This window comes from Ornithodoros turicata, chromosome 2, assembly GCF_037126465.1.
Source record: "Ornithodoros turicata isolate Travis chromosome 2, ASM3712646v1, whole genome shotgun sequence".
In the NCBI taxonomy this organism is placed as follows: Eukaryota; Metazoa; Arthropoda; class Arachnida; order Ixodida; family Argasidae; genus Ornithodoros; species Ornithodoros turicata.
The window spans coordinates 96429873-96440851 of NC_088202.1; the positions used below are offsets into that span (position 1 = coordinate 96429873).

General features: G+C 47.8%; 1 protein-coding gene across 1 annotated transcript; it reads right to left on the minus strand.

The window, feature by feature from the left end:
* Positions 1–5156: 5156 nt before the first annotated feature.
* LOC135384895 (uncharacterized) lies at positions 5157–6851 on the minus strand. Its single transcript, XM_064614077.1, has 2 exons — positions 6153–6851; positions 5157–6002 (listed from the first exon to the last, which is right to left on the minus strand). Exons 1-2 carry the CDS (start codon positions 6849–6851, stop codon positions 5157–5159), a joined length of 1545 nt encoding a protein of 514 aa, XP_064470147.1.
* Positions 6852–10979: the final 4128 nt, after the last annotated feature.

A 10979-nucleotide genomic window follows, 5' to 3' on the forward strand; every position in this document is an offset into this window, starting at 1 on the left:
TTGGACTTAATGTTTCTTTCTCAACCAAATGCAGATGTTAGGAGCGTGAAAGTCGTGAAAGTCGAAAGTTTCAGAACGGCAAGGAACAAGAGGCTGTAACGGCGTTAAGGCCATCGAGAAGAAAGTACAACTATTATTTAACGCTGTCACTGCAGCGCCGCTGAAATTATGCTTGCAGTTCATTGTCGTCACAAATGCATTCTTCTGGCAAACGAAAGAGGCGGACGATTTCATTATTACACCCGAGTGAGAAATTAAACTGCGGATGGTCATCTCCTTTTGCTAATGAGCAGCCATAACGAAAGCAAAATGCTCCGCTCACAAATGATAGCTCTTCATGCGTTACAAAAAATGAGGTGGTAATGGACAACTGGGACGTTTCTGGATTCTGTATTCGGCGCTATTTTTAGCCGAGATAATTCTCTTTCTCGCTTCTAATGTTCGCGCGTTAATCATATGCTTTTTTCCCCCTGAGCGACGCTTCGGAACCCCAGAAGGTAAACAACAATGCGAACGCGTCGTTGCGTAAATATCTTTGAGCGGAACGGGTAATATAAGCCGCGAATTTATAACAAAAGTATATAAATTCGCCGGCAATATAAGCGTACACTACGGGTCATCGTAAAGTACCCGTATGATTCCGACAAACACTCGATAAACTTTCGAAACACTTCTCACACTGTTACTTTAAAATGGCCCGTGAGCACGCGAAAGGCAGGCAGGTACACCCACCTCGAAGCATTCGTTCGTGATAACAGTCATGCAACGATTTTTCCACCACCCTCACCCACATCATGACGCCTACACCCCGAAGATTATACGACCTCACTCTACCCCCCCCCCCCCAAAAAAAAGAACTAGAAAGACTGAAAAAAAAAAAAAGCCCGAAACGTGTGCCCGAAAAAGGTGTCATACACGCTCACGAAAATTCTAACACTCCCAACCGCCCCACCCACTGCCGAAATGAGAATCCCCTGCAAATTCCTTCTGTTGTATCTGGATGGATTGCGGCACAGACGAAACATTTTGATACTCAGCTCGCGGTGTAGGTGTTGAAATGAGAGCCATGTAAGCAGAAGCGGCGCAGAAAAAAATAATAATAATAATAAAGAAAAACAAACCAGAGGCGCTCTACCCGTTGGAGGTATTATTATTTAGCTTATTTCCCATTCAGTACAATTGCGGAGTCGCGAAAAAAAGCTGCAGAGGAAGCTTGACGGGCCCGCCGACCCGGCCGACAGACACTTTTGTTGGAAAAATTTACTTTGATGTTTAATTTACAATTTTACCAACTAAATTAATGAGTTAATAAAGAAATAATTAATAATTACCTGAACATGTTACTTAGTTTCACTAACTTAATTCTACACCAAAGTGCAACGCAAAAACTTTACACGTCTAAAGCGTCAGCCAGATAAACGACCGGAATCAGCTACCGTGGCATAGTGGTTAGGATGATCGCTTTCCACGGCGAGACTGGGAGGTGGCACCGGTTCGAATCCTGGTACCGGCTGCGCTGTCTCAGGTTTTTCCTGGGTTTTCCAAAGACGTTTCAGAAGAATGTTCAGTTCCCCCTGAAGTCGGCCCACAAGCATACTAACACCCTTGTACCCCACTCCTTCCTGCTGTCCTCTCTCCCTCTGTCCACGTCTGTACGCCGCTGTACAGTACCTTCGCGGCGGTAACAGGGAATGAAAAGACCGGGAAAAATCATTTTATGGTTATAGTAGTGTCGACGACGTCGACAGAGTAAGGCGAGAGAGGGAGAAAAAGAACGCTCCTGAACATTGCTGAGAGAAAGCGCATTATTATTATTAAGGAGTGCATATATATTCAGCGTTAACGTGAAGCATTCCTATGCGCTGGGCACATAGCTGGATAACTACGATCAACCTGAATATAACGCACAGGTGCTTATCATGTGTGAACATACACAAGACGTCGACCAAGTTCTCCGTAGGCTGCATGAACAAGAGCGAAGTTCTCGTTATATCTTACGGCTCCGTATCGCTCGTTACTCCTGTATCCCTTCCATTTCATAAAATACTCCCAATTTATTGTGCAGCGCAGGAGTGAAGAAACCTGGGAGTTCGGATAATTGCTTGAATAGCGCTTGTAATGGCGTAGATATAAAGAAGCTTGTTAGTTTGAGCAAGTTCTCATCCGTTCGCTGCGCATTCGTATCAACTTTTGTCTGCGAGCAGTAGGATATAACCCTTCACAATAGGTGGTTTACAACCACGCAGTGATGAGCTAACCGCAGCTCAGGATATCAGTAACATGACGAAGGTCTTTCTCAAGAATAGCCGTCTCTACAGAGCATTCAAGAAAATGAGCCTCGTGCCAGTGGTCAGCGGGTAACCGAAATTCCTTCCGCACTAACGTTTCGAGGAATTGATTCAACGCTCGTTTTTCCGCATGCCATGAAATATTTCTCGTCACGAAGCTACATTAATTCATCGGATGCGACTCACTGTCGCTTGAACTGCTCAGTTGCGTTGTCGCTTATCATAAGCGGATTCTCCATAGCTCCTGCCACTGTGGTCAGTCGGACGCCATCCTTCTCTTCTGCCCGCACTACAGAACCGTCAGGGCCACACTGGTAGTGTCTCTAAAGCCGAACTCATTCGTGTCCGCGGGCTGCATTTACCTATGGGGGAACTTCGCGGGCCGCATACCACGGCTTTGAGTTTGCGGTAGCCTGTTTCTGATATAGACGAGACAACACAGAGCTTGAAACGACATAAAACATATATATTTCGGTTACTTAACGTTGCTCAATCACAGGGTCCGCAATCCTTTTTTTATGCTGTCTCAAGAGGAGACTGGGCACATCTTGTTTTTAACTATTGCGTCAACATCATGTGAAAGTGATGGCGCAATTGCAAATATTAGCGAGTGCGTTGAGGTGCTCGTTTGTTAGTTGTGAGCGTAACTTTGACTTATTAAGGTTCATCACAGAAAACGCGTGCTGGCACACGTATGTCGAAACAGTTGTCTCGCGAAGGAAAGCCACGAATTAGATTAGACGAATTAATTATGATTAGACGTATGTAGTAGCGAACATGGACAGCAGGCTTGTCCGCGACAACATACGTATCTTCTTCAACGCAAGAAAAAAACGAAGCCCAACCAATTACAGCGAACTTGTTCTTACACTGCAGTCCAATCAGTTCTGTTTGTTAATCATCAGGAACATTGCCAACAACTGCGGAAAACGCCGAGCCAAAAAGCTCCGTTTCAGGTCCCCTGCAGTCGAAGAATCTTTCCTCAAGTTTACTCGGGAGATCACGAAGCGTCCCGTACGAAAACTCCGAATGAGCCAGACACGAGCCCGGATGCACGCCAGATCAGGTCTGATATAGATGCGTTGATGGCAAATCCTACTATATCCGGTTTTAACCGACACGTGCCGGACCAACGAAATGTCCGGGTACAAGACAAGTCAGGCCGGGTTAGTGTCAGATCATAGGAAATCCGACTGTATCCGGCTTTAGCCGACATATGCCGGACGTACGAAATGCACGCATTCAAGCCAAGTCAGGCCGTGCCCGGATCAGATCATGGGAAATCCGACTTCAGGCTTTAGCCAACACGTGTAGGACCTCTGTCAGGGTGAGTCAGTACAGTAAGACTCGAGTACGGAAGGCACCATGTGGAACGTATTTTCAATGTGAAAACCTTAAAATACATGAACACAGACATATATACACATACAAAAAAAAACTTAATAAACCTCAGTGTAGTCGACAGTTGTGGGACCATTAATGAAGTACTTCGAATGAATGTTACAATGATTTAACCGCACAATTTTCTTAAAGTCAGTTTTACTCTAAAGGAGAACACGAGGAAAGGGCAACAGTTCCAAAATGTAGCAGCTCAGCCCCTCGCTCCAACCTGATAGTTGAAGAACACACATCATTGTAAAGTCATAACGTTTATTTTGTACACTACTTGTAATCTAGCACAAAGTAATAACAACAAACTACACACAGTTGAGAATGACAAGGCTCGTATGGAAACTTCATTTTCAAGGGTACTTTAGACCTGGGTTACTCAATCGCTACAAATTTAGTTTCGTGAAATTGGGCGACAAGCAGACATAGTCCAGAACCCTTAAACATTTCTGTACGTCATGTGGCACATCGATAATTTCCAACTGTGAACCTTCCGTGGTAACTCGTATAACGTCAGCTACCTTGAATCCTGTGTCATCATGTGTAAACAATCGTTCTTCTATAGGTAAGAGCCGGTTTACAGCAATGGACATTAAGCTCGCTGAACCGATCCGTTTCTGGTGGCACTGAATGTACCAATATTAAAAATCGGCCATGTAGGGTTTGCTCAGAAATTTTCGTAAGAATGTGCTAGTAATATTAATGCAATAAAAATCTGACGCTGGGACAGGTTTAGAGACTCATCAGCGAAGACTACGAAAGCAAAACAGAAAAACAACAACTTTAGGTCAAAATGATGAATGGGGAATTTTATCGCCAGCAACAGTAATACCCTTAAAGGTTGCTTATATAATTAAAGGTTGATTATGATTAAAGGCTGAAAGTTCGACGTTGCGTGACCGTTTTTGTGTTTTCATCCTACACATCGTGTGCACGTCTTCGCTGCTATCATGTGCCAACCGGCCTCGCTCGTCTCCTAGTTAGAGAGTCATCGGCTGCTACGGGTCAGTGTCAACAGTTTTCTATCACTAATTAACGCAAGATAAACTGCACGAATAGAGAGCCCAATGATAACGCCACGACCGTTCATTAAGCTTGGGCTGATTTGTCTTTTTTTTTTTTTGCTTGTGGGGCCATGCTGGCGGCATGACACATCTGCTCTAGATATACCCAGCTTACCAGCGCCATTCCCTCAATACACTACTAACTTTACTGGGCACCGTGGGACCCAGGTCTCAACTGTAAAACTCGTCATTGTATCCTCACGAAATTACCGCAAGCAATGGGGTAGAGCATCGCTTTTGGGGATGAAACACCCTGCTTGTTATCTCCAAAATAAACTTGTTGTTCGTTGAGGAAATGGGCGCTCAGAAACAGCGTTGTACAGTAAAACCTGGTCTGCACAATTGCGTTTCAATGCGTCTGTAGAGGACTAGAGAAAGCGACCAGGCAGAGAGAGGTTGCGAGCCAAAGTGCTTTTTAATCCGATGGAAGGTGAATGCGTGGTGTGAGCGCGAGCATGCGCAGGATGAGGATGGTCGTCGTTATCGTCGCGCTGGCGAGCCCCCACACTGCTTCCCCTCCGCAGAAGTCATGAGCCGTGGAGGAGCGGAGTGCGCCAGCGGACACTGCGGGCAGGAGGTGAGACAAGGGAGGTCCTGCAGCGGCGGTGGACACGGGAGGTAGGGGGATGTACGATGGGTAGAGGAAGGCCGGTTTGAGGCGCTCAATCGAGACGGTGTCGTGGCTGCCGTCGATGTCCACGGTGAAGTGACGGTCCGTCCGCTGAAGTACCCTGAACGGGCCTTGGTAAGGTAGCTGAAGGGGGGCGCGGGTAGCATCATTTTGAATGAAAACATGAGTAGACCAGTGAATGTCCTTGAAGACAAATGGGCTGATGGATGCGGGGAGTCGTGTTGGTGTCAGCTGAAGAGCACGAATCGCTTCGCGGATCCCGTCAAGGGAGGCAGCAGGGAGATGTGCAGAACCGAGAGACGGGGGACCCAAGAATTCGCCGGGGACGTGGAGGAAGGCGCCGTAGTCTAATACGGCAGGAGGGCATTCAAGGTCCGTCTTGATGGCTGAGCGGAGGCCGAGTAGAATGATAGGGAGATTATCAACCCAAGACGAGGGGTCAGGGCAGCAACAGAGCGCGGTCTTGATCTGTCTGTGTAGGCGTTCGACGAGACCGTTGCTGCAGGGGTGGTAGGCTGTTGTGCGGCTGCGACGGCAGCCCAGGAAGTGGAGGAGGTCTTGAAAAAGCTTGGATTCAAATTGCCGGCCCCTGTCAGTGGTGATGACGGCTGGGACGCCGAAACGGGCGACCTATATTGCCATGAAAACGCGGGCGATGGAATCTGCCGTGATGTCTGGGATGGGTTGGGCTTCTGGCCAACGGGTGTAACGATCTATGCAAGTAAGTAAATATCGGAAACCTCTTGAAGATGGTAACGGCCCAACAATATCGATGTGCACATGCTCAAAACGATGCTTCGGTGGTGGGAATTTCTGGGGTTGTGTGACGATGTGCCGGGTGATCTTCGCCTTCTGGCACTGCAGGCAGGAACGTGTCCACATGCGGATGTCTGAATTGATGTGGGGCCAGACGTAGCGCGCCGTGACGAGGGGCTGGGTGGCGCGGATGCCGGGGTGGGAAAGGCAGTGGAGTGTCCTGAAGACAGTGAAGCGAAAAGGCTCTGGAACGAAGGGACGTGGTGCACCGGTAGAGAGGTCGCATGTGAGGGAGATGTTGGTGTCGGGAAGGATGACATCTTGCAAGGTCTGGCTAGATGAGGTGTGTAAGCGGGCTAGCTCTTGGTCATGTGTTTGGGCGTCAGCCATGGCACGGAAGTCGATGGTGTCATCTGTGGTGGCGGAAGATACCGCAATGCGTGACAGAGCGTCAGCTGCGGCATTGTCGGCGCCACGAATGTGCCGAAGGTCAGTTGTAAATTCGGACACGAAAGCTAGTTGGCGGATTTCACGTGGGCTCAGCGAAGAGTGACTTGAGTGCATGGAGTATGTCAGGGGCTTCTGGTCTGTTCTTCTCATGAAAGTGCCTGAAGTGACGGATGGCAAGGTATACGGCGAGTAGTTCGCGACCAAAGGTACTGTAATTTCGCTCGGCGGGTCGAAGGGGTTTGGAGAAAAACGGAAGGGGCGTCCAGGCGCCATTGATCTCCTGTTGAAGGACCGCGCCGACCGCTTCTGTGGAAGCATCGACAACGAGATTTGTCGGAGCATCAGGAAGCGGGTGGGTCAACAGCGCTGGCGAGCCGTCACACGTCCGTCAGCGTTGCGTCCGTCTGCGAACCGAAGCAAGCCCCTTCGAAAGTGGCGGACGCATAGATTCTCCAAGTTAAATTTTTGGATGGAGCGCGGCGCAAGAAATACGGTGTAAAAGTAAGTCAGCCTTTCGCGCAGACCATCAGCTATTCCCTTTCCCCTCGTTCACGTAGAGCGGTCTTATTGGATCACTCTCAAATAAGGTACCGCAACAACTGCACGTGAAGTCCACGTTGCGAAGTGCACGTGAAGTCGGCCCAGGACGCACATTCCCTAGGGCGTCAATCGTGATGTTGCCCACCTCTGTGAGGCCGACAACGGCGAGCCCTTTTGCTATCACCAACTCCACCTCCACCACGTTGATCCATCTTTTTCACCATAGTGTTGTGGCACGTCTGCGAATGCCCCTGTAGCAGACGACACAGATGGCGTGCGCCGTGCGCAGGCACATCGAGTTTTGCACGCCCCTCGTGCTACGCGCCAGCCTTTGACCATTCTACTCGGCCACCCTGATCGAGTTCAGTTGGCACCCAGCCGGCAATAAAGAACCTTCCGTTGCAGTCCTTTCTCTGACTCAACACCCCCTTATTGCTGCTGCCTGAGTGGGTAGACGGTTTGTCACGCGCTTTCTTCAACCTTTTTTTTTCCTGGGTTTCCCTGAGACGCTTTCAGACGTATGTCGGTACAGTTCCCTTAGAAGTCGGCCCAGGAAGCACATTCCCCCAGGGCGTCAGTCACAACCGCCAACCTTTTCTTTCTCTCATGCCCAGAGAAGTACTGCCGTAGCGTATTGCCCTGGTGATCGTGCCGCCGCGCGCTCTTGTCTTCTTTTACTTCACTTCACGTTGTCGGCTGTAAGCCGTTTCCCGTCAAGTACCGTTGCAAAAGTGCGGACGTCAATGGGAAAACATGCGACCTTCACACAGAGACGCTGACGGACGGATGTATTGACAGGCAATAGTCCGTACCAGCCTTATGTATAAATTGAATTCTATTGAACGTCTATAATACAAAATATAAATAGACGACTCGACAGTTTAAATGGTCTTTTAAATAGCGTTTAATAATTACTATCTCCCTGCATTGGTTGTAATTGCCGAATTCTCGTCGCGCATGCAGTTCAACAGAAGTGCGTAAAGTAGACAGGAAAGACCGAGGCGGCGGTGGAACACGCGCATATCAAGCGTCGCCTTAATTAATATAGTTAATGAGACACTGGGTCGCTGTTGCAAAACATATCCAAGCGGATAGTAGAGACAGGGTAGCCCATGTAGAAAGGATGCGCTTATTAGGGCAAGCTCAGCGTCTTTCTAGAAAATATGCATTAGCTATGCAACCTGATAACTTCTTTTCACTCCCTGCATTTCGCGCCGTTGCGGAGGTGCCGTCTCGAGCATTTTCAAGCACTAATGCAATGTTGCATGAATGGAGAGAAGTACTAATCCCAATCTTTTGGATGCGTCTTTCCTTCCGCCGCTTTCATCGTTTTGTTTGGGAACTGGTACTTTCGTCGGAATGTCGCCTTCTTCAGCTAGTGACAGTTTTGAACGCGCTTTGTGCTGTCCGAGCGGTAGGAAACCTGAGTCCTTCCGGCAGTGCGGCTGATATCGGGTGTACAGCGTTCAGGTGCAAGACGATATCCTAAAAGACATGGTATATGTCTCTAGCTTTGGACACATTTTATGTTCACGATATGCACGATATATCACGATATTCAGTTTCATACAGAAAGCGCCCAACGCAATTTGCCTTGAAACAGAATAACAGGTAAAACTACAGCATCAGTCACGAAACTGCACCGTTTGGGAACCACACACTGCCACACTGTCGATGCTCACATTTCAACACAATACACAACGGGCAGATGGACTAAGAAACAACAGACTCAAAAGTATCTCTGACTAAAGATGTCTGTTTTCCTTCCCCCATGGATACATGAAACCTCGGCGAGCACGTAGTGTCTCGGCGTAGCCATGACAAAGCAGGTTGTCAGACCATCAGCTATCATCCAATGAGGCTAGATAGAGCGCGATCTGTTGTACTGAGTAGGTTTTTGGAAATTCGCGGAAGGACAGCTCAGTCGGTGACGTGCTGGCTTATTGACCGCGGGTTTCGATCCCGGTTGAGGACGGTAGCGATTGGGAGATGTAAGCATCGCTTCCAGATTTCCTGAGCACGTTAAAGAACTCCAGGTGGTCGAAATCATCTGCAGTCCTACCCTGCGGCACGTGCATCATGTGGCCACACAATAATTGTGGGTGGAACCATCTTACGGTGTAAATATACTTTCAAATTATTATTACAACCTCTGGGCCAGTGATGGCCTACACACAAAGTTGTTGACGGAGTTATACCATCTAGAGAAGTATGTACATCTCACCTGCACCTTGATAGATAAGGCTTCCTTTCCATTCCTATAAATTTCACCGTCCCGCCTAGCTACGCTGTTTGTCGGAACATGAGTACGATCAATACAACCCGTGACGCCTTGAAATCCGGCAATTGAGTGAAAACGAGCCATTACTGACCGTGCCTCAGACTGGCGAAGGAACCGTTTTACACATCTTGGATAAAACGCAGGAGCGATACTTTTTGTGACGGTCCAAATCTCGTTACACTTTGCTGCCTGTAATATTTTCTGGAGATCACCAATCACGATTTGAAATTATGCAGCGCCATATAAACGAAGGGTCACAAGCAGCTTCAGTATGAAGGAAGAGGATGACCTGTGTTGTCTGTGTCTTCGAGAAGAACCTAGCTCAAAATGCGCACGACAGAGCTCTTCGTGAAATAGACAATGACGACCTGAAGAAACTCGTGCATGAACCTCACCCGAGCACACGCTGCACGCGAAGCAAAGTCAAAAAGGTGGGAGAACGACTCATCAGAAGCCGTCATTTTGAAATAACTCCAAGGGAAAGTTGAAACGGCGATAACCTATCGAAAGGCAGACCTTTACTGCCGATAGGAAAGGATTGTCCGAAAGTTAGCGGAAAAAAAAGGGTGATTCTCTTTCGAAGGGAGGGGAAGATGGATCGGAAAGGAAAGTAGCTTTTAAAAGGTGTCTGAGTTTCCGTTCTTTCGTTCTTTTCTTCTTGTGTCACATTGGTTTCTCATGAATGCTGAAACTAGAAACACGCTGAAGACAATTTTTATGGCGTTCGGTCCTTTCCTTGTCCTTTGCTCCATTCTCAGCAGATGGGCAGCGTCGTTTTTATTGTTTCACTATCATATGCTACTGGGTCCACTACTTTAGTAACGGCAGCACTCTCATCACGTATCTTAACCTTTTAAGACAACAGCTCGAAGTCCTGCAATGTTAGCACCATGCGAACACAGGGAATGCATATGACGTTTCCGGGGCTTCGACATATAACACTAAGGAACAAAGCGAGAGAGAAAAAAACAAGCTCCTCCTCTGTTAACGTGTGCCGTAATAAGGTTCCTCCGGGATGTCGCTTCAAATCCATGTCTCGAGAGGCGGCCCTGACGAGAACGATTGCACTGGCTATTTCGTCTCTGTGTGTTATTGCTTGACAAAAGATACGACAAGCAAAAATAACACTCCCGCTTTGCTCTCGGGCATGTTGTCTGTGCTGTTGGTGTAACCTGCACTGCCCCAGAAACTTCAGCTGCTATTAGCATGACGCAGAGGTTAATAGCTCCTATGATTTCAGTAAAGGTATGGACGGAAACGATCGGAATCGCATGGACGGCGTCACTAATATTCCTTCAGTGCAGCCTTGCCTCGATCGCGAGTCACAGCTCTGCTTAATTTCGATATAGTGTTACTATGCCTTCACTCTGAGTGAAACAAGGTGGTGTTGCTGTTCACTCCAAGTCAAAAAACGGCGAGAGTGATGGCGATGATAGTTATTGAATGGGAACATTAATTTTCATGTGCCTTTATGGGTTAGGTTATTCATCGTGGGCTCACTCCAATAACAAGAACAGAAACAGAACAAAACAAAGGGAACTAGCTATATTTCGGATGTACCTTATATATGTTGCCGGCGA

Coding starts and splice junctions, on each gene's coding strand:
- LOC135384895 (XM_064614077.1), bottom strand. CDS start 6,851: ATGGCGCCTGGACGCCCCTTCCGTTTTTCTCCAAACCCCTTCGACCCG. Junction 6,003..6,152: donor CGAAGCATCGTTTTGAGCAT/GTGCACATCGAT, acceptor ATGGCAATATAG/GTCGCCCGTTTCGGCGTCCC.